The sequence below is a fragment of the Hyla sarda genome, chromosome 6 (genome assembly GCF_029499605.1).
Source record: "Hyla sarda isolate aHylSar1 chromosome 6, aHylSar1.hap1, whole genome shotgun sequence".
Lineage (NCBI taxonomy): Eukaryota > Metazoa > Chordata > Amphibia > Anura > Hylidae > Hyla > Hyla sarda.
This window is the reverse complement of record NC_079194.1, coordinates 304557156-304580722: the sequence shown is the minus strand read 5'-3', so window position 1 is coordinate 304580722 and position 23567 is coordinate 304557156. Positions and strand designations below refer to the sequence as shown.

Sequence of the window (23567 nt, the reverse complement as noted above, 5' to 3'; positions counted from 1 at the left end):
CATGACTTTTCCTGTGCAGTTTTTACACATCTATATGTTCCCCCCTAGATTGCTGCTTACTGTTCCCCCAGCTTACTTCTTACTGTTCCCCCTAGAGCCTTGCTTATTGTTCCCCCAGATCGCTGCTTATTGTTCCCCCCGCAGCTTACTACTTACTGTCCCCCTAGATCGCTGCTTACTGTTACCCCCTAGATCCCTCCTGACTGTCCTCCCCTAGATGTCTGCTTATTTTCCTCGCCAGATTGCAGCTTACTGTCCCCCCCCACAGATCCCTCCTTATTGTCCTCCCCTCTAGATTCCTGCTTACTTTCCCCCCCCCCCCCCCCCGATGGCTGCTTACTGTCTCCCCCTAGATTGCTTTTTAATGTCCCACCCAGATCCCTGCTTACTGCCCCCCCCCAAAAAAAAAATTTATGCTTACTATCTCCCTAGATCGCTTCTTACTGTCCTCCCCTCGATGGCTGCTTACTGTCCTCCCCTCGATGGCTGCTTACTGTCACCCCTCGATGGCTGCTTAATGTCCCCACTAGGTGCTGGACTGAGTGTTTTGCACCTGGCACAGTGAGTCAGGGCTTGATTGGTGATGCACCGCATTGGGGGCCAGGCAGTGATCTTTACAGACCTAAAGAGTAGCAGAAAGCCTTGGCTGTTAATTGGCTGAGCGGCTGTGTCATATATTGAGCCTCAATCATGGTCTATCCCGGAGTACTCCTTTAAAAAACTGTTAACAGTAATCCCTACATTATTACCCTAGTAGCCATGGCCACTAGGGGGACTGGAAAGTGAAGGGTACCGTCCAACCAGGATCATCATAAAATTGCGCTCAATGTCTGGGGCAGTAGCAGGAAAGTATTATTAGGCTGGGAAAGGCTAAAATAAATGGCCCTAGTAGTACCAGGCTGCAGCTGCTTGGTTTGTTACCATGCCGACTATGGAGAAGAGAGGTAGTACCAGGCTGCAGCTGCTTGGCTTGTTACTGCTGACTATGGAGAAGAGGGGTAGTACAAGGCTGCAGCTGCTTGGTTTGTTACCTGTCTGATTATGGAGAAGAGAAGGGGGGGGGGGGGGGGGAGGGGGTAACCACACCTTTTTTTTTTAAATAAATGTAAAACCTGCATGTTTAGTCGCATATTTGGTACTCTCTGAATTCAATGGATAACAGCAAAATGTGTTGTAAATTCCATATCAGACTGGCTGCATGTGAACATATTAATTCTATAATCTTAATTCTATATGTAACCTGTAAATGTTGATCAGAGGTGGACACATTCTTCATTGTAACGTTACAATCATCCGCTGGCGCCCTTCAAGCGTAAAGAACAGTGTTAAACATGTAATAATGGGGCGAGAACCATGTGATCAGTAGCGCCTTAGAAGAAGCTGTCATGGGGCTGCCCGACCTCGTCTGCCAAGTTCAGTATGTAACTGGCCACATCGTCCTTTGTGGGGGCATCAGGCACCACCCAGGAGTCATTCGCACCCGTCACCTGTAAGCGGCAGATGGGGCAATTGCGGTTCCGGTCGCTCCTGTTGATAGAAAAAAATATTATACCGCCATAATGATCTCTCTCAACTCCTTCATACATATACATGCTCAGTACAGCAGAGAGTGCATGTGTACTAGAATGTCCACTTTATCCAAAGTTAGATTCACTTAAAGGGGTACTCTGCCCCTAGACATCTTATCCCCTATCCAAAGCATAGGGGATAAGATGTCAAATCATGGGGGTCCCGCCGCTGGGGACCCCCGGGATCTCTGCTGCAGCACCCACCTGTTGTGGCTTCCGGCTGCACTGGAGGCTCTCATCCTAAAGCCTCACAACCACGAGGAAGGGAAATCGTGACGTCACGACTCCGCCCCCGTGTGCCGTCACGCCACGCCCCCTCAATGCAAGTATATGGGAGGGGGCGTGAGAGCCGTCACGCCCCCTCCCATAGACTTGCATTGAGGGGCGTTGCGTGACATCACACGGGGGCGGAGTCGTGATGTCACAATCTCACGTCACCGTGGTCGGGAGCCGAAGCCTCCAGCGTTTCCGGAAGCCGCAACAGGTGGGTGCTGCAGCCGAGATCCCGGGGGTCCCCAGTGGCTGAACCCCGCGATCTGACATCTTATCCCCTATCCTTTGGATAGGGGATAAGATGTCTAGTGGCGGAGTACCCCTTTAATACAAAAGTGCAATAGTAAAAGGACATGAACATTATATTCACCCGGTGCAGTAAAAAGCAGATAGTGAGCTCAACGGCGTCTTCAGAACAATTTCATCCCTTTCTGGGACAGTCCGTTCCTGCCCGCTGAGATCCCCCTTCCTGGGGGTCGGGTGGAAGCGCTCGCTGGCGTGCGAGCAACAGTCGGGGCGTTTCGGGAGTTGCCTCCCTTTCTCAACCTAACTTCCGTGCACCCATCACCAACATATAAACAGGTGAACTCTCGCGAGATCTTCCTGTCTGGAACATTAAAATTGTGTAAAAACAAACTAAAATGAATATCGGTGTTATACAGTACAGAGAGGTGACCGAGATAATACTGACCTTCAGGAATACATAAAAATTACAGCTCTCATTAATGCCGTCCGGTGTTAACGTTACTAGTCACCAAATCCAATAAACTTCTCTCTTGCCTCCTTTTAACCTGTTCTTTACCATCACCTTTACCGCCCCAGTGTGACGTCTCGCTCCGCCCCCTCAATACAAGCCTATGGGAGGGGGTGTGACAGCTGATCACCAGTAATCAGACCCGGAGCAAACATGCTCCGTGGACTGATTATAACGGGGCGCTGCGTGCAAGATCACGGGGGTCCCCAGCGGAGGGTCCCCACGATCAGGCATCTTAACCCCTATCCTTTTGATAGGGGATAAGATGTCTTAGCGCCGGAGTACCCCTTTAATTCACAGATCTGACGTCTTCTTTCTATGAAATGTCTCGCTAGGCTCGTTTCCCCATGTTTGTCTCTCTGCTCGTCACCTCCTTCCTCCAATTTCTTTTTATAGGTCCTGATAGAGCTTCTATGTTCACTCAACCTGACTTTTACAGGACGGGACGTTCGCCCAATATACGCCGTCCCACAGGGACATTTTAACATGTAAATAACTTGTTTGGGTTCACACGTATAGTAACCCTTTATAGGAACTTTATTCCCATTCTTCGGATGTGTGACAGCCCCCCCTCTTATACTTCTGACACGACCTACAGGGGAAGGTGCCTTATATTCTAGGTCTGTTTAGATTCTTTTTTCTCAGAAATATCAGCACAAACTAAATACTTTGCTATAGATTTATTTTTACGATATGTAAATCTAGGTCTCTGTTTAAATAAACTTCCATATTTTCCGTCTGCTTTCCACACACTCCAGTATTTATCCACTACTTTTCTTAAAGAGATACTCCGGTGAAAAACCTTTTCTTTTCTTTTTTTAAATCAACTGGTGCCAGAAAGTTAAACAGATTTGTAAATTACTTCTATTAAAAAATATTTACCCTTCCAGTACTTTTTAGCAGCTGTATGCTACAGAGGAATTTTTTGCTTTTTGAATTTCTTTTTTGTCTTGTCCACAGTGCTCTCTGCTGACACCTCTGTCCATGTCAGGAACTGTCCAGGGAAGGAGAAAATCCCCATAGCAAACCTATACTACTCTGGGCAGTTCCTGAGACGGACAGAGGTGTCAGCAGAGAGCACTGTGGACAAGACAAAAAAGAAGTTCAAAAAAGCAAAAGAATTTCCTCTGTAGCATACAGCTGCTAATAAGTACTGGAAGGATATAGTATTTTTTTTTTTTTTTTATAGAAGTCATTTACAAAAAATGTTCTGGCACCATTTCATAAAAAAATAAAATAAAAATAAAAATAAAAAAAAGTTCCCCTTTAACGTTCCTAGTCGCTGAATCCAATAAACTTCTTTCTGATCCAGCCTCTTTTTAACCTGTTCTTTACCATCACCTTCTATTTCTTCCAGCACACGCCGCCTTAATTCACAGATCTGATGTCTTTTTTTCTATGAAATGTCTCGCTAGGCTCGTTTCACAATTTTATTAATCAACTGGTGCCAGAAAGTTAAACAGATTTGTAAATTACTTCTATTAAAAAAATCTTAATCCTTCCAGTACCTATTAGCGGCTGTATACTACAGAGCAATTTCTTTTCTTTTTGGAACACAGAGCTCTCTGCTGACATCACGAGCACAGTGCTCTCTGCTGACACCTCTGTCCATTTTAAGAACTATCCAGAAAATCCCAATGCAAACATACGCTGCTCTGGACAGTTCCTAAAATGGACAGAGATGTCAGCAGAGCACTGTGCTCGTGATGTCAGCAGAGAGCTCTGTGTTCCAAAAAGAAAATAATTTCCTCTGTAGTATTCAGCCGCTAATAAGTACTGGAAGGATTAAGATTTTTTTAATAGAAGTAATTTACAAATCTGTTTAACTTTCTGGCACTAGTTGAAAAAAAAAATTACCACCGGAGTACCCCTTTAACACCGAACGCCATTAATGAGAGCTGTAATTTTTATGTATTCCTGAAGGTCAGTATTATCTCGGTCACCTCTTTGTACTGTATAACACCGATATTCATTTTAGTTTGTTTATATACAATTTTAATGTTCCAGACAGGAAGATCTCGCGAGAGTTCACCTGTTTATATGTGGGTGATGGGTGCACGGAAGTTAGGTTGAGGAAGGGAGGCAACTCCCGAAACGTCCCGACTGTTGCTCACACGCCAGCGAGCGCTTCCATCCGGCCCCCAGGAAGGCGGCTCTCAGCGGGCAGGAACGGACTGTCCCAGAAAGGGATGAAATTGTTCTGAAGACGCCGTCGAGCTCACTATCTGCTTTTTACTGCACCGGGTGAATATAATGTTCATGTCCTTTTACTATTGCACTTTTGTATTAAAGGGGGTACTCCGCCCCTAGACATCTTATTATCTCATTAGGGGAAAAGATGCCTGATCGCAGGGTGACCCCCTTGATCTTGCATGCAGCACCCCGTTATAATCAGTCCCCGGAGCATGTTCGCTCCGGGTCTGATTACTGGTGATCACGGGGGCCGGAGCATTGTGACGTGACGGCCCGCCCCCGTGTAATGTCATAATCCACCCCCTCAATGCAAGCCTATGGATAGGGGATAAAATGTCTTAGCGCCGGAGTACCCCTTTAAGTGAATCTAACTTTGGAATAAGTGGACATTCTAATACAATCCCTGTAGAAGTGTAATTTTTCTCATCTGTGGATTGGTCTATGCAGCTTGAGATTACGGAGCCTGACACAAGGGAGCCGCCTGATGGTGCACTACCGCCGGTTGTCCATTGTGGTTTTGATTGTAAGGGAATGTGTACTGCCATAAGGACTGGTAGTAAGGTGATGGGCATTGGACCCTTACAAGGCCGGCTGACACAGAATTTTGAATACAGATGTGGGTGTATAGTGGTCTCAAACTGTGGCCCTCCAGATGTTGCAAAACTTCAACTCCCAGCATGCCCGGACAGCCGTTGGCTGTCCGGGCATGCTGGGAGTTGAAGTTTTGCAACATCTGGAGGGCCACAGTTTGAGACCACTGATCTAGAAAGTCCTTGACTGCAGCCAATATTTACTATCCACTGAAGAGATAAGAAACGTACGACTGCTATCATGTGACCAGCGCCGACTGCTTACCATTTGTCAATACATTTCTGGCAGAAGCTGTGAGCGCAAGGCAGGATGAGATCAGCGCGACCGTCCATACAGATACAGCACTCCTCCTCGTCCGTCAGCTGCCTCACCCTGGAGAATAGGAGAGAAGAATATAACTACTATAATACTGCCCCTATATACAAGAATATAACTACTATAATACTGCTCCTATATACAAGAATATAACTACTATAATACTGCTCCTATATACAAGAATATAACTACTATAATACTGCGCCTATATACAAGAATATAACTACTATAATACTGATCCTATATACAAGAATATAACTACTATAATACTGCTTCTATATACAAGAATATAACTACTATAATACTGCTCCTATATACAAGAATATAACTACTATAATACTGCTCCTATATACAAGAATATAACTACTATAATACTGCTCCTATATACAAGAATATAACTACTATAATACTGCGCCTATATACAAGAATATAACTACTATAATACTGCTCCTATATACAAGAATATAACTACTATAATACTGCTCCTATATACAAGAATATAACTACTATAATACTGCCCCTATATACAAGAATATAACTGCTATAATACTGCTCCTATATACAAGAATATAACTACTATAATACTGCTCCTATATACAAGAATATAACTACTATAATACCGCTCCTATATACAAGAATATAACTACTATAATACTGCTCCTATATACAAGAATGTAACTACCATAATACTGCCCCTATATACAAGAATATAACTGCTATAATACTGCTCCAATATACAAGAATATAACTACTATAATACTGCTCCTATATACAAGAATATAACTACTATAATACTGCCCCTATATACAAGAATATAACTACTATAATACTGCTCCTATATACAAGAATATAACTACTATAATACTGCTCCTATATACAAGAATATAACTGCTATAATACTGCTCCTATATACAAGAACATAACTGCTATAATACAAGAATATAACTGCTATAATACTGTACCAATATACAAGAATATAACTGCTATAATACTGCTCCTATATACAAGAATATAACTACTATAATACTGCTCCTATATACAAGAATATAACTACTATAATACTGCTCCAATATACAAGAATATAACTACTATAATACTGCCTCCTATATACAAGAATATAACTACTATAATACTGCCTCCAATATACAAGAATATAACTACTATAATACTGCCTCCTATATACAAGAATATAACTACTATAATACTGCTCCTATATACAAGAATATAACTACTATAATACTGCCTCCTATATACAAGAATATAACTACTATAATACTGCTCCCTATATACAAGAATATAACTACTATAATACTGTCCTATACACAAGAATATAACTACTATAATACTGCTCCTATATACAAGAATATAACTACTATAATACTGCCCCCTATATACAAGAATATAACTACTATAATACTGCCCCCTATACACAAGAATATAACTACTATAATACTGCCCCCTATATACAAGAATATAACTACTATAGTACTGCCCCCTATATACAATAATATAACTACTATAATACTGTCCTATACACAAGAATATAACTACTATAATACTGCCCCTATATACAAGAATATAACTACTATAATACTGCTCCTGTATACACAAGAATATAACTACTATAATACTGCTCCTATATACAAGAATATAACTACTATAATACTGCCCCCTATATACAAGAATATAACTACTATAATACTGCTCCTATATACAAGAATATAACTACTATAATACTGCCTCCTATATACAAGAATATAACTAGTATAATACTGCTCCTATATACAAGAATATAACTAGTATAATACTGCTCCTATATACAAGAATATAACTACTATAATACTGCCCCTATATACAAGAATATAACTACTATAATACTGCTCCTATATACAAGAATATAACTACTATAATACTGTCCCTATGTAGAAGAATATAACTACTATAATACTGCTCCTATATACAAGAATATAACTACTATAATACTGCTCCTATATACAAGAATATAACTACTATAATACTGCTCCTATATACAAGAATATAACTACTATAATACTGCCTCCTATATACAAGAATATAACTACTATAATACTGTCCCTATGTAGAAGAATATAACTACTATAATACTGCTCCTATATACAAGAATATAACTACTATAATACTGCTCCTATATACAAGAATATAACTACTATAATACTGTCCCTATGTAGAAGAATATAACTACTATAATACTGCTCCTATATACAAGAATATAATTACTATAATACTGCTCCTATATACAAGAATATAACTACTATAATACTGCCTCCTATATACAAGAATATAACTACTATAATACTGTCCCTATGTAGAAGAATATAACTACTATAATACTGCTCCTATATACAAGAATATAACTACTATAATACTGCTCCTATATACAAGAATATAACTACTATAATACTGCTCCCTATATACAAGAATATAACTACTATAATACTGTCCCTATGTAGAAGAATATAACTACTATAATACTGTCCCTAAGTAGAAGAATATAACTACTATAATACTGTCCCTATGTAGAAGAATATAACTACTATAATACTGTCCCTAAGTAGAAGAATATAACTACTATAATACTGCTCCCTATATACAAGAATATAACTACTATAATACTGCTCCTATATACAAGAATATAACTACTATAATACTGTCCCTATGTAGAAGGATCTGTTCTCGTTACATCCTGTACTCTCAGATTTGCACATTTCAGAAGACATGGGATAAACAAGTGTAGTATCGGTTGATGTCATTTCCTCCATATTGCGGTATACTCTGCCAGATCTGAGGTCATGTAGTCTTTTCCGTCATCTTGTTGAGCACCGATCCAATGTAAACACGTAAGAGCAGGAGAAGTGGCCTTTAGTGCAGGAAGCGGTGAGTGTGCACATCCAGGCGGTCACCTACCTCCCCATCAGGATGCTGGCCTGGCAGGAGGAGAGGGTCCCCAGGCTCTTGTCCTCCTCGGGGGCGGCACTGCTGCTCTGGGCGTACACCCCACTGGCGTGACTGGTGATGTCCTTGTAGAGCTGGAGGAACTGGTAGAGGTTCATGACCCGGGACACCTCCACGATGCCGCTCGTCTTATTAATCTAGAATTTACAGAGAAATAAATATATATATATATATATATAAATAAATAATCTATATCTATATCAGCAGGCAGGGAACTACAAGTCTCAGCATGCAAGGAACAGCACATAAGGAACTTGTAGTTTCACAGTAGCTAAACTGATGCCATAATAGACAAACAATATACACATAATATTAGGGAAATCTTAAATCCTTCCAGTACTTATCAGCTGCTGTATGTCCTGGAGGAAGTCATGTAGTCTTTAAAGTCAGACACTGTGTTCTTTTCTGCCACCTCTGTCCATGTCAGGAACTGTACCGGGAAGAAGAGGTTTGCTTGCTAAGGCAGTGTTTTCCAAAGAGAGAGCCTCCAGCTGTTGCAAAACTACAACTCCCAGCAAACCCGGAAAGCCGTAGTGTGTTTAGAAAACACTGTGCTAAGAGGATTTGCTGCTGCTAGCGACAGTTCCCGACATGAACCGAGGAGGCAGCAGAGAACACTGGTCAGACTGGAAAGACTACATGACTTCCTTCAGGACATACAGCAGCTAATAAGTGCTGGAATAATTAAAGTTTTACAAATCTGTGCTGGAAGAAATTTACAAATCTGTATAACTTTGTAGCGCCAGTTGATTTGAATGTTTTCATTTTCTCTGGAGTTCCGCTTTAAAAAAAACTTTTTTAACATACAAAATGTCTATATCTCCCACAATGCATCACATTAGAGCAGAATCAGAGGAATAGATGAGGACGGACTCACCTTGGTGCACAAAACACGGACAACGACTTTCCAAAGCGCTGAGGAGTCCGAGCCCGGCTGTACCTCAAAGAGGAGGTGCTTCTCCTGCCCTGCCGCCAACCGCGCCGTACTGAAGGGAGAGAACGGAATCTCTACAGTAAGAGCAGTCACACTATGGAGTCTATACTGTAAGAGAGGTCACACTATGGAGTCTATACTGTAAGAGAGGTCACACTATGGAATCTCTACAGTAAGAGCAGTCACAATATGGAGTCTATACTGTAAGAGAGGTCACACTATGGAGTCTATACTGTAAGAGAGGTCACACTATTGAGTCTATACTGTAAGAGAGGTCACACTATGGAGTCTATACTGTAAGAGAGGTCACACTATGGAGTCTATACTGTAAGAGAGGTCACACTATGGAGTCTATACTGTAAGAGAGGTCACACTATGGAGTCTATACTGTAAGAGCGGTCACACTATGAAGTCTATACTGTAAGAGATGTCACACTATGGAGTCTATACTGTAAGAGAGGTCACACTATTGAGTCTATACTGTAAGAGAGGTCACACTATGGAGTCTATACTGTAAGAGAGGTCACACTATGGAGTCTATACTGTAAGAGAGGTCACACTATGGAGTCTATACTGTAAGAGAGGTCACACTATGGAGTCTATACTGTAAGAGAGGTCACACTATGGAGTCTATACTGTAAGAGCGGTCACACTATGAAGTCTATACTGTAAGAGAGGTCACACTATTGAGTCTATACTGTAAGAGAGGTCACACTATTGAGTCTATACTGTAAGAGAGGTCACACTATGGAGTCTATACTGTAAGAGAGGTCACACTATTGAGTCTATACTGTAAGAGAGGTCACACTATGGAGTCTATACTGTAAGAGAGGTCACACTATGGAGTCTATACTGTAAGAGAGGTCACACTATTGAGTCTATACTGTAAGAGAGGTCACACTATGGAGTCTATACTGTAAGAGAGGTCACACTATGGAGTCTATACTGTAAGAGAGGTCACACTATGGAGTCTATACTGTAAGAGAGGTCACACTATGGAGTCTATACTGTAAGAGAGGTCACACTATGGAGTCTATACTGTAAGAGAGATCACACTATGGAGTCTATACTGTAAGAGAGATCACACTATGGAGTCTATACTGTAAGAGGGGTCACACTATGGAGTCTATACTGTAAGTGAGGTCACACTATGGAGTCTATACTGTAAGAGGTCACACTATGGAGTCTATACTGTAAGAGCGGTCACACTATGGAGTCTATACTGTAAGAGCGGTCACACTATGGAGTCTATACTGTAAGAGAGGTCACACTATGGAGTCTATACTGTAAGAGAGGTCCCACTATGGAGTCTATACTGTAAGAGAGGTCCCACTATGGAGTCTATACTGTAAGAGAGGTCACACTATGGAGTCTACTGTAAGAGCGGTCGCACTATGGAGTCTATACTGTAAGAGAGGTCACACTATGGAGTCTATACTGTAAGAGAGGTCACACTATGGAGTCTATACTGTAAGAGAGGTCACACTATGGAGTCTATACTGTAAGAGAGGTCACACTATGGAGTCTATACTGTAAGAGCGGTCACACTATGGAGTCTATACTGTAAGAGAGGTCACACTATGGAGTCTATACTGTAAGAGAGGTCACACTATGGAGTCTATACTGTAAGAGAGGTCACACTATGGAGTCTATACTGTAAGAGCGGTCACACTATGGAGTCTATACTGTAAGAGAGGTCCCACTATGGAGTCTATACTGTAAGAGCGGTCACACTATGGAGTCTATACTGTAAGAGAGATCACACTATGGAGTCTATACTGTAAGAGAGATCACACTATGGAGTCTATACTGTAATAGAGGTCACACTATGGAGTCTATACTGTAAGAGCGGTCACACTATGGAGTCTATACTGTAAGAGCGGTCACACTATGGAGTCTATACTGTAAGAGAGGTCACACTATGGAGTCTTTACTGTAAGAGAGGTCACACTATGGAGTCTATACCGTAAGAGAGGTCACACTATGGAGTCTATACCGTAAGAGAGGTCACACTATGGAGTCTATACCGTAAGAGAGGTCACACTATGGAGTCTATACTGTAAGAGAGGTCACACTATGGAGTCTATACTGTAAGAGCGGTCACATTATGGTGTCTATACTGTAAGAGAGGTCACACTATGGAGTCTATACTGTAAGAGAGGTCACACTATGGAGTCTATACTGTAAGAGAGGTCACACTATGGAGTCTATACTGTAAGAGAGGTCACACTATGGAGTCTATACTGTAAGAGCGGTCACATTATGGTGTCTATACTGTAAGAGAGGTCACACTATGGAGTCTATACTGTAAGAGGTCACACTATGGAGTCTATACTGTAAGAGCGGTCACATTATGGAGACCATGTTATGGGGGTGTCCGTTCAGGGTTCAGGAAAGCAGTGTGGTGAGGAGTACTGTATATTCTTACACATCATTGAGCTCCGCCACGCGCCCCAGGAACTCCTCGTAAGTCAGGACGCCGCTCTCGCGCACCAGGTTGGCGTGTTTGACGACCTTCTCAGGCAGTTTGTTCATCATGGCCTGACCGGTCAGCTGCTGACCCATGGCTGACTACGAGCTCCACAGAATCTAGGTCTTCAGCAATCCTGGGGGGGGGGGGAGAAGCCAATCAGCATTCATCTCCTGTAATACTCTGCGGGGGGCGCTGTCATTACACCATGTGACTACCCTCCTCTCCTGTAATACTCTGCGGGGGGCGCTGTCATTACACCATGTGACTACCCTCCTCTCCTGTAATACTCTGCGCTCCCGTGTGTGATGTATAATACACAGCCCGACCTCCCGTGTGTGTGTGTACATACCTGTGTGTGTGTGTCAGTGTGTACATACCTGTGTGTGTGTGTGTGTGTGTGTGTGTGTGTCAGTGTGTACATACCTGTGTGTGTGTGTGTGTGTGTGTGTGTGTACATACCTGTGTGTGTGTGTGTGTGTGTGTCAGTGTGTACATACCTGTGTGTGTGTGTGTGTCAGTGTGTACATACCTGTGTGTGTGTGTGTGTGTGTCAGTGTGTACATACCTGTGTGTGTGTGTGTGTCAGTGTGTACATACCTGTGTGTGTGTGTGTGTGTGTGTGTGTCAGTGTGTACATACCTGTGTGTGTGTGTGTGTGTGTGTGTGTGTGTCAGTGTGTACATACCTGTGTGTGTGTGTGTGTGTGTGTGTGTGTGTCAGTGTGTACATACCTGTGTGTGTGTGTGTGTGTCAGTGTGTACATACCAGTGTGTGTGTGTGTGTGTGTGTGTCAGTGTGTACATACCTGTGTGTGTGTGTGTGTGTGTGTGTCAGTGTGTACATACCTGTGTGTGTGTGTGTGTGTCAGTGTGTACATACCTGTGTGTGTGTGTCAGTGTGTACATACCTGTGTGTGTGTGTGTCAGTGTGTACATACCTGTGTGTGTGTGTCAGTGTGTACATACCTGTGTGTGTGTGTCAGTGTGTACATACCTGTGTGTGTGTGTCAGTGTGTACATACCTGTGTGTGTGTGTCAGTGTGTACATACCTGTGTGTGTGTGTCAGTGTGTACATACCTGTGTGTGTGTGTGTGTGTGTGTCAGTGTGTACATACCTGTGTGTGTGTGTGTGTGTGTGTCAGTGTGTACATACCTGTGTGTGTGTGTGTCAGTGTGTACATACCTGTGTGTGTGTGTGTCAGTGTGTACATACCTGTGTGTGTGTGTGTCAGTGTGTACATACCTGTGTGTGTGTGTGTCAGTGTGTACATACCTGTGTGTGTGTGTCAGTGTGTACATACCTGTGTGTGTGTGTGTGTCAGTGTGTACATACCTGTGTGTGTGTGTGTGTGTCAGTGTGTACATACCTGTGTGTGTGTGTGTGTGTCAGTGTGTACATACCTGTGTGTGTGTGTGTGTGTCAGTGTGTACATACCTGTGTGTGTGTGTGTGTGTCAGTGTGTACATACCTGTGTGTGTGTGTGTGTCAGTGTGTACATACCTGTGTGTGTGTGTGTGTCAGTGTGTACATACCTGTGTGTGTGTGTGTCAGTGTGTACATACCTGTGTGTGTGTGTGTCAGTGTGTACATACCTGTGTGTGTGTCAGTGTGTACATACCTGTGTGTGTGTCAGTGTGTACATACCTGTGTGTGTGTCAGTGTGTACATACCTGTGTGTGTGTCAGTGTGTACATACCTGTGTGTGTGTGTGTGTCAGTGTGTACATACCTGTGTGTGTGTGTGTGTGTGTCAGTGTGTACATACCTGTGTGTGTGTGTGTGTGTCAGTGTGTACATACCTGTGTGTGTGTGTGTGTGTCAGTGTGTACATACCTGTGTGTGTGTGTGTGTGTGTCAGTGTGTACATACCTGTGTGTGTGTGTGTGTGTGTCAGTGTGTACATACCTGTGTGTGTGTGTGTGTGTGTCAGTGTGTACATACCTGTGTGTGTGTGTGTGTGTGTCAGTGTGTACATACCTGTGTGTGTGTGTGTGTGTGTCAGTGTGTACATACCTGTGTGTGTGTGTGTGTGTGTCAGTGTGTACATACCTGTGTGTGTGTGTGTGTGTGTCAGTGTGTACATACCTGTGTGTGTGTGTGTCAGTGTGTACATACCTGTGTGTGTGTGTGTGTGTGTCAGTGTGTACATACCTGTGTGTGTGTGTGTGTGTGTCAGTGTGTACATACCTGTGTGTGTGTGTGTGTCAGTGTGTACATACCTGTGTGTGTGTGTGTGTCAGTGTGTACATACCTGTGTGTGTGTGTCAGTGTGTACATACCTGTGTGTGTGTGTCAGTGTGTACATACCTGTGTGTGTGTGTGTCAGTGTGTACATACCTGTGTGTGTGTGTGTCAGTGTGTACATACCTGTGTGTGTGTGTGTCAGTGTGTACATACCTGTGTGTGTGTGTGTCAGTGTGTACATACCTGTGTGTGTGTGTGTCAGTGTGTACATACCTGTGTGTGTGTGTGTCAGTGTGTACATACCTGTGTGTGTGTGTGTCAGTGTGTACATACCTGTGTGTGTGTGTGTCAGTGTGTACATACCTGTGTGTGTGTGTGTCAGTGTGTACATACCTGTGTGTGTGTGTCAGTGTGTACATACCTGTGTGTGTGTGTCAGTGTGTACATACCTGTGTGTGTGTGTCAGTGTGTACATACCTGTGTGTGTGTGTGTCAGTGTGTACATACCTGTGTGTGTGTGTGTCAGTGTGTACATACCTGTGTGTGTGTGTGTCAGTGTGAACATACCTGTGTGTGTGTGTGTCAGTGTGTACATACCTGTGTGTGTGTGTGTCAGTGTGTACATACCTGTGTGTGTGTGTCAGTGTGTACATACCTGTGTGTGTGTGTCAGTGTGTACATACCTGTGTGTGTGTGTCAGTGTGTACATACCTGTGTGTGTGTGTCAGTGTGTACATACCTGTGTGTGTGTGTCAGTGTGTACATACCTGTGTGTGTGTGTCAGTGTGTACATACCTGTGTGTGTGTGTCAGTGTGTACATACCTGTGTGTGTGTGTCAGTGTGTACATACCTGTGTGTGTGTGTCAGTGTGTACATACCTGTGTGTGTGTGTCAGTGTGTACATACCTGTGTGTGTGTGTCAGTGTGTACATACCTGTGTGTGTGTGTCAGTGTGTACATACCTGTGTGTGTGTGTGTGTGTCAGTGTGTACATACCTGTGTGTGTGTGTGTGTGTCAGTGTGTACATACCTGTGTGTGTGTGTGTGTGTGTCAGTGTGTACATACCTGTGTGTGTGTGTGTGTGTGTGTGTGTCAGTGTGTACATACCTGTGTGTGTGTGTGTGTCAGTGTGTACATACCTGTGTGTGTGTCAGTGTGTACATACCTGTGTGTGTGTGTCAGTGTGTACATACCTGTGTGTGTGTGTGTGTCTGTCAGTGTGTACATACCTGTGTGTGTGTCTATCAGTGTGTACATACCTGTGTGTGTGAGTGTGTGTCTGTCAGTGTGTACATACCTGTGTGTGTGTGTGTCAGTGTGTACATACCTGTGTGTGTCAGTGTTTGTCAGTGTGTACATACCTGTGTGTGTGTGTGTGTGTGTGTCAGTGTACACATACCTGTGTGTGTGTGTGTCAGTGTACACATACCTCTGTGTGTGTGTACATACCTGTGTGTGTGTACATACCTGTGTGTGTGTGTGTCTGTGTGTACATACCTGTGTGTGTTTCTGTGTGTACATACCTGTGTGTGTGTGTGTCTGTGTGTACATACCTGTGTGTACATACCTGTGTGTGTGTGTCTGTGTGTAAATACCTGTGTGTGTGTCAGTGTGTACATACCTGTGTGTCAGTGTGTGTGTGTGTGTCAGTGTGTACATACCTGTGTGTGTCAGTGTGTGTGTGTCAGTGTGCACATACCTGTGTGTGTGTCAGTGTGTACATACCTGTGTGTGTGTGTGTGTCAGTGTGTACATACCTGTGTGTGTGTGTGTGTGTCAGTGTGTACATACCTGTGTGTGTGTGTGTGTCAGTGTGTACATACCTGTGTGTGTGTGTGTGTGTGTCAGTGTGTACATACCTGTGTGTGTGTATCTGTCAGTGTGTACATACCTGTGTGTGTGTGTGTGTGTCTGTCAGTGTGTACATACCTGTGTGTGTGTGTGTCAGTGTACACATACCTCTGTGTGTGTGTGTACATACCTGTGTGTGTGTGTGTGTACATACCTGTGTGTGTGTGAGTGTGTCAGTGTGTACATACCTGTGTGTGTGTGTGTGTGTGTGTGTGTCAGTGTACACATACCTGTGTGTGTGTGTGTGTGTGTCAGTGTACACATACCTCTGTGTGTGTGTACATACCTGTGTGTGTGTGTCTGTGTACATACCTGTGTGTGTTTCTGTGTGTACATACCTGTGTGTGTGTGTCTGTGTGTACATACCTGTGTGTACATACCTGTGTGTGTGTGTCTGTGTGTAAATACCTGTGTGTGTGTCAGTGTGTACATACCTGTGTGTGTGTCAGTGTGTACATACCTGTGTGTGTGTGTGTGTCAGTGTGTGTGTGTGTGTCAGTGTGTACATACCTGTGTGTGTGTCAGTGTGTACATACCTGTGTGTGTGTGTGTGTGTCAGTGTGTACATACCTGTGTGTGTGTGTCAGTGTGTACATACCTGTGTGTGTCAGTGTGTACATACATGTGTGTGTGTCAGTGTATACATACCTGTGTGTGTGTGTCAGTGTGTACATACCTGTGTGTGTGTGTCAGTGTGTACATACCTGTGTGTGTGTCAGTGTGTACATACCTGTGTGTGTGTGTGTCAGTGTGTACATACCTGTGTGTGTGTCAGTGTGTACATACCTGTGTGTGTGTGTGTGTCAGTGTGTACATACCTGTGTGTGTGTGTCAGTGTGTACATACCTGTGTGTGTGTGTCAGTGTGTACATACCTGTGTGTGTGTCAGTGTGTACATACCTGTGTGTGTGTCAGTGTGTACATACCTGTGTGTGTGTGTCAGTGTGTCAGTGTGTACATACCTGTGTGTGTGTCAGTGTGTACATACCTGTGTGTGTGTGTGTGTGTGTGTCAGTGTGTACATACCTGTGTGTGTGTGTGTCAGTGTACAAATACCTCTGTGTGTGTGCGTACATACCTGTGTGTGTGTCTGTCAGTGTGTACATACCTGTGTGTGTGTGTGTCAGTCAGTGTGTACATACCTGTGTGTGTGTCTGTCAGTCAGTGTGTACATACCTGTGTGTGTGAGTGTGTGTCTGTCAGTGTGTACATACCTGTGTGTGTGTGTCAGTGTGTACATACCTGTGTGTCAGTGTGTGTGTCAGTGTGTACATACCTGTGTGTGTGTGTGTGTGTGTCAGTGTGCACATACCTGTGTGTGTGTCAGTGTGCACATACCTGTGTGTGTGTGTCAGTGTGTACATACCTGTGTGTGTCAGTGTGTGTGTCAGTGTGTACATACCTGTGTGTGTGTGTGTGTGTGTGTCAGTGTGCACATACCTGTGTGTGTGTGTGTGTGTGTCAGTGTGTACATACCTGTGTGTGTGTCAGTGTGTACATACCTGTGTGTGTGTCAGTGTGTACATACCTGTGTGTGTGTGTCAGTGTGTACATACGTGTGTGTGTGTGTCAGTGTGTACATACGTGTGTGTGTGTGTGTGCGTCAGTGTGTACATACCTGTGTGTGTGTGTGTGTGTGTATCTGTCAGTGTGTACATACCTGTGTGTGTGTGTGTATGTGTGTGTCAGTGTGTACATACCTGTGTGTGTCAGTGTGTGTGTGTGTCAGTGTGTACATACCTGTGTGTGTCAGTGTGTGTGTGTGTGTACATACCTGTGTGTGTCAGTGTGTACATACCTGTGTGTGTGTGTGTGTGTGTCAGTGTGTACATACCTGTGTGTCAGTGTGTACATACCTGTGTGTCAGTGTGTGTGTGTATATACCTGTGTGTGTGTGTGTGTGTGTCTGTCAGTGTGTACATACCTGTGTGTGTGGTGTGTGTGTCAGTGTGTACATACCTGTGTGTGTCAGTGTGTGTGTGTCAGTGTGTACATACCTGTGTGTGTATCAGTGTGTACATACCTGTGTGTGTATCAGTGTGTACATACCTGTGTGTGTGTGTGTGTCAGTGTGTACATACATGTGTGTCAGTGTGTACATACCTGTGTGTGTGTGTGTGTGTGTCAGTGTGTACATACCTGTGTGTGTGTGTTAGTGTGTACATACCTGTGTGTGTGTGTGTGTCAGTGTGTACATACCTGTGTGTGTGTGTGTCAGTGTGTGTGTGTGTGTCAGTGTGTACATACCTGTGTGTGTGTCAGTGTGTACATACCTGTGTGTGTGTGTGTGTCAGTGTGTACATACCTGTGTGTGTGTGTCAGTGTGTACATACCTGTGTGTGTGTGTCAGTGTGTACATACCTGTGTGTGTGTGTGTGTCAGTGTACACATACCTCTGTGTGTGTGCGTACATACCTGTGTGTGTGTCTGTCAGTGTGTACATACCTGTGTGTGTGTGTGTGTCAGTCAGTGTGTACATACCTGTGTGTGTGTCTGTCAGTCAGTGTGTACATACCTGTGTGTGTGAGTGTGTGTCTGTCAGTGTGTACATACCTGTGTGTGTGTGTCAGTGTGTACATACCTGTGTGTCAGTGTGTGTGTCAGTGTGTACATACCTGTGTGTGTGTGTGTGTGTGTGTGTGTGTGTCAGTGTGCACATACCTGTGTGTGTGTGTCAGTGTGTACGTGTGTACATACCTGTGTGTGTGTGTGTGTGTGTGTGTCAGTGTGCACATACCTGTGTGTGTGTGTGTGTCAGTGTGTACATACCTGTGTGTGTGTCAGTGTGTACATACCTGTGTGTGTGTGTCTGTCAGTGTGTACATACCTGTGTGTGTGTGTCAGTGTGTACATACGTGTGTGTGTGTGTGTGCGTCAGTGTGTACATACCTGTGTGTGTGTGTGTGTATCTGTCAGTGTGTACATACCTGTGTGTGTGTGTATGTGTGTGTCAGTGTGTACATACCTGTGTGTGTCAGTGTGTGTGTGTGTCAGTGTGTACATACCTGTGTGTGTCAGTGTGTGTGTGTGTGTGTGTACATACCTGTGTGTGTCAGTGTGTACATACCTGTGTGTGTGTGTGTCAGTGTGTACATACCTGTGTGTCAGTGTGTACATACCTGTGTGTCAGTGTGTGTGTGTATATACCTGTGTGTGTGTGTGTGTGTGTGTGTGTGTCTGTCAGTGTGTACATACCTGTGTGTGTGGTGTGTGGTGTGTGTGTCAGTGTGTACATACCTGTGTGTGTCAGTGTGTGTGTGTCAGTGTGTACATACCTGTGTGTGTATCAGTGTGTACATACCTGTGTGTGTATCAGTGTGTACATACCTGTGTGTGTCAGTGTGTACATACATGTGTGTCAGTGTGTACATACCTGTGTGTGTGTGTGTGTGTCAGTGTGTACATACCTGTGTGTGTGTGTTAGTGTGTACATACCTGTGTGTGTGTGTGTGTGTGTCAGTGTGTACATACCTGTGTGTGTGTGTCAGTGTGTGTGTGTGTGTCAGTGTGTGTCAGTGTGTACATACCTGTGTGTGTGTGTGTCAGTGTGTACATACCTGTGTGTGTGTGTGTGTGTGTGTGTGTCAGTGTGTACATACCTGTGTGTGTGTGTTAGTGTGTACATACCTGTGTGTGTGTGTGTGTGTGTAAGTGTGTACATACCTGTGTGTGTGTGTGTGTCAGTGTGTGTGTGTGTGTCAGTGTGTGTCAGTGTGTACATACCTGTGTCAGTGTGTACATACCTGTGTGTGTGTGTGTGTGTGTGTCAGTGTGTACATACCTGTGTGTGTGTGTTAGTGTGTACATACCTGTGTGTGTGTGTGTGTGTGTACATACCTGTGTGTGTGTGTGTGTCAGTGTGTGTGTGTGTGTCAGTGTGTGTCAGTGTGTACATACCTGTGTCAGTGTGTACATACCTGTGTGTGTGTGTGTGTGTCAGTGTGTACATACCTGTGTGTGTGTGTCAGTGTGTACATACCTGTGTGTGTGTGTGTCAGTGTGTACATACCTGTGTGTGTGTGTCAGTGTGTACATACCTGTGTGTGTGTGTGTGTCAGTGTGTACATACCTGTGTGTGTGTGTGTCAGTGTGTACATACCTGTGTGTGTGTGTGTGTCAGTGTGTACATACCTGTGTGTGTGTGTGTGTCAGTGTGTACATACCTGTGTGTGTGTGTGTGTCAGTGTGTACATACCTGTGTGTGTGTGTGTGTCAGTGTGTACATACCTGTGTGTGTGTCAGTGTGTACATACCTGTGTGTGTGTGTGTGTGTGTCAGTGTGTACATACCTGTGTGTGTGTGTGTCAGTGTGTACATACCTGTGTGTGTGTGTGTGTGTGTCAGTGTGTACATACCTGTGTGTGTGTGTGTCAGTGTGTACATACCTGTGTGTGTGTGTCAGTGTGTACATACCTGTGTGTGTGTGTCAGTGTGTACATACCTGTGTGTGTGTGTCAGTGTGTACATACCTGTGTGTGTGTGTGTGTGTGTCAGTGTGTACATACCTGTGTGTGTGTGTGTGTGTCAGTGTGTACATACCTGTGTGTGTGTGTCAGTGTGTACATACCTGTGTGTGTGTGTCAGTGTGTACATACCTGTGTGTGTGTGTCAGTGTGTACATACCTGTGTGTGTGTGTGTGTGTGTGTGTCAGTGTGTACATACCTGTGTGTGTGTGTGTCAGTGTGTACATACCTGTGTGTGTGTGTCAGTGTGTACATACCTGTGTGTGTGTGTGTCAGTGTGTACATACCTGTGTGTGTGTGTGTCAGTGTGTACATACCTGTGTGTGTGTGTGTCAGTGTGTACATACCTGTGTGTGTGTGTCAGTGTGTACATACCTGTGTGTGTGTGTGTGTGTGTCAGTGTGTACATACCTGTGTGTGTGTGTGTCAGTGTGTACATACCTGTGTGTGTGTGTGTGTGTGTCAGTGTGTACATACCTGTGTGTGTGTGTGTGTGTGTGTGTCAGTGTGTACATACCTGTGTGTGTGTGTGTCAGTGTGTACATACCTGTGTGTGTGTGTCAGTGTGTACATACCTGTGTGTGTGTGTGTGTGTGTCAGTGTGTACATACCTGTGTGTGTGTGTGTCAGTGTGTACATACCTGTGTGTGTGTGTGTGTGTGTCAGTGTGTACATACCTGTGTGTGTGTGTGTCAGTGTGTACATACCTGTGTGTGTGTGTCAGTGTGTACATACCTGTGTGTGTGTGTCAGTGTGTACATACCTGTGTGTGTGTGTCAGTGTGTACATACCTGTGTGTGTGTGTGTGTGTGTCAGTGTGTACATACCTGTGTGTGTGTGTGTGTGTCAGTGTGTACATACCTGTGTGTGTGTGTCAGTGTGTACATACCTGTGTGTGTGTGTCAGTGTGTACATACCTGTGTGTGTGTGTCAGTGTGTACATACCTGTGTGTGTGTGTGTGTGTGTGTGTCAGTGTGTACATACCTGTGTGTGTGTGTGTCAGTGTGTACATACCTGTGTGTGTGTGTCAGTGTGTACATACCTGTGTGTGTGTGTGTCAGTGTGTACATACCTGTGTGTGTGTGTGTGTGTGTGTGTGTGTCAGTGTGTACATACCTGTGTGTGTGTGTCAGTGTGTACATACCTGTGTGTGTCAGTGTGTACATACCTGTGTGTGTGTGTGTCAGTGTGTACATACCTGTGTGTGTAGACACAGTGGGGTCCATGTGTAGACAGCAGTGTTCGGTAATGGCGGATACACGGATCCCCTCAGAACTCTCTGGTTCGCGGGCTGGTATGACCCCTCCGAGTTCTCGTACCAAACTGACATTCGCCCCGCCTACTGCTATGCGTCTCTGTGACGCCATCACGCTACGTCCTCTAAAGGCTAGTAGCCATCTTTGATATGGGAAGACTCCTTCCGGTCACGTGACCCTGTGTCCGTGGAAACGTGTTTGACTTCCTGTTCCTGATTAGGTATCGTGGAGGCGACTCATCCCTATGTACACTACAAATGTGGAGGCCAAATCCTGTTTTGAACATCATATTATGGGGGACACTGGTGTATGGAGATGTTATGGGGGACACTGGTGTGTGGAGATGTTATGGAGGACACTGGTGTGTGGAGATGTTATGGGGGACACTGGTGTGTGGAGATGTTATGGGGGACACTGGTGTGTGGAGATGTTATGGGGGACACTGGTGTGTGGAGATGTTATGGGGGACACTGGTGCGTGGATATGTTATGGGGGACACTGGTGTGTGAAGATGTTATGGGGGACGCTGGTGTGTGAAGATGTTATGGGGGACGCTGGTGTGTGAAGATGTTATGGGGGACACTGGTGTATAGAGATGTTATGGGGGACACTGGTGTGTGGAGATGTTATGGGGGACACTGGTGTATAGAGATGTTATGGGGGACACTGGTGTATGGAGATGTTATGGGGGACACTGGTGTGTGGAGATGTTATGGAGGACAGTGGTGTGTGGAGATGTTATGGAGGACACTGGTGTGGAGATGTTATGGAGGACACTGGTGTGGAGATGTTATGGAGGACACTGGTGTGTGGAGATGTTATGGAGGACACTGGTGTGTGGAGATGTTATGGAGGACACTGGTGTGTGGAGATGTTATGGGGGACAGTGGTGTGTGGAGATGTTATGGGGACACTGGTGTATGGAGATGTTATGGGGGACACTGGTGTGTGGAGATGTTATGGGGGACAGTGGTGTGTGGAGATGTTATGAGGGACACTGGTGTGTGGAGATGTTATGGGGGACGCTGGTGTGTGGAGATGTTATGGGGGACGCTGGTGTGTGGAGATGTTATGGGGGACGCTGGTGTATGGAGATCTTATGGGGGACACTGGTGTGTGGAGATGTTATGGGGGACACTGGTGTGTGGAGATATTATGGGGGACACTGGTGTATGGAGATGTTATGGGGGACACTGGTGTATGGAGACGTTATGGGGGACACTGGTGTGTGGAGACGTTATGAGGGACGCTGGTGTGTGGAGACGTTATGGGGGACACTGGTGTGTGGAGATGTTATGGGGGACACTGGTGTGTGGAGATGTTATGGGGGACACTGGTGTGTGGAGATGTTATGGGGGACGCTGGTGTGTGGAGATGTTATGGGGGACGCTGGTGTGTGGAGATGTTATGGGGGACGCTGGTGTATGGAGATGTTATGGGGGACACTGGTGTGTGAAGATGTTATGGGGGACACTGGTGTAAAGAGATGTTATGGGAGACGCTGGTGTGTGGAGATGTTATGGAGGTCACTGATGTGTGGAGAGGTTATGGGGGACACTGGTGTATGGAGATGTTATGGGGGACACTGGTGTGTGGAGATGTTATGGGGGACACTGGTGTGTGGAGATGTTATGGGGGACGCTGGTGCGTGGAGATGTTATGGGGGGGATCTGTAGCTGGCACATGGCGACTAATAGTTCACTTTGTTATGGAAGTG

At 44.6% G+C, this 23567-nt stretch overlaps 1 protein-coding gene across 1 annotated transcript; it reads right to left on the bottom strand.

Moving 5' to 3' along the window:
• Nucleotides 1-413: 413 nt before the first annotated feature.
• Nucleotides 414-21941, bottom strand: RNF141 (ring finger protein 141). Its single transcript, XM_056527999.1, has 6 exons — nt 21793-21941; nt 12048-12225; nt 9563-9671; nt 8638-8822; nt 5644-5751; nt 414-1527 (listed from the first exon to the last, which is right to left on the bottom strand). The coding sequence occupies exons 2-6, from the start codon at nt 12182-12184 to the stop codon at nt 1371-1373; spliced, it is 696 nt and encodes a 231-aa protein (XP_056383974.1). The 5' UTR covers nt 12185-12225; nt 21793-21941; the 3' UTR covers nt 414-1370.
• Nucleotides 21942-23567: the final 1626 nt, after the last annotated feature.

What these genes read in the sequence shown, in the direction of transcription:
- RNF141 (XM_056527999.1), bottom strand. Translation starts at nt 12,184, where the DNA reads ATGGGTCAGCAGCTGACCGGTCAGGCCATGATGAACAAACTGCCTGAG. An exon ending in TCCGTGTTTTGTGCACCAAG is followed by an intron (nt 8,823 to 9,562) that starts GTGAGTCCGTCC and finishes TGTAAATTCTAG; the next exon opens with ATTAATAAGACGAGCGGCAT. An exon ending in CAGAAATGTATTGACAAATG is followed by an intron (nt 1,528 to 5,643) that starts GTAAGCAGTCGG and finishes TTCTATCAACAG; the next exon opens with GAGCGACCGGAACCGCAATT.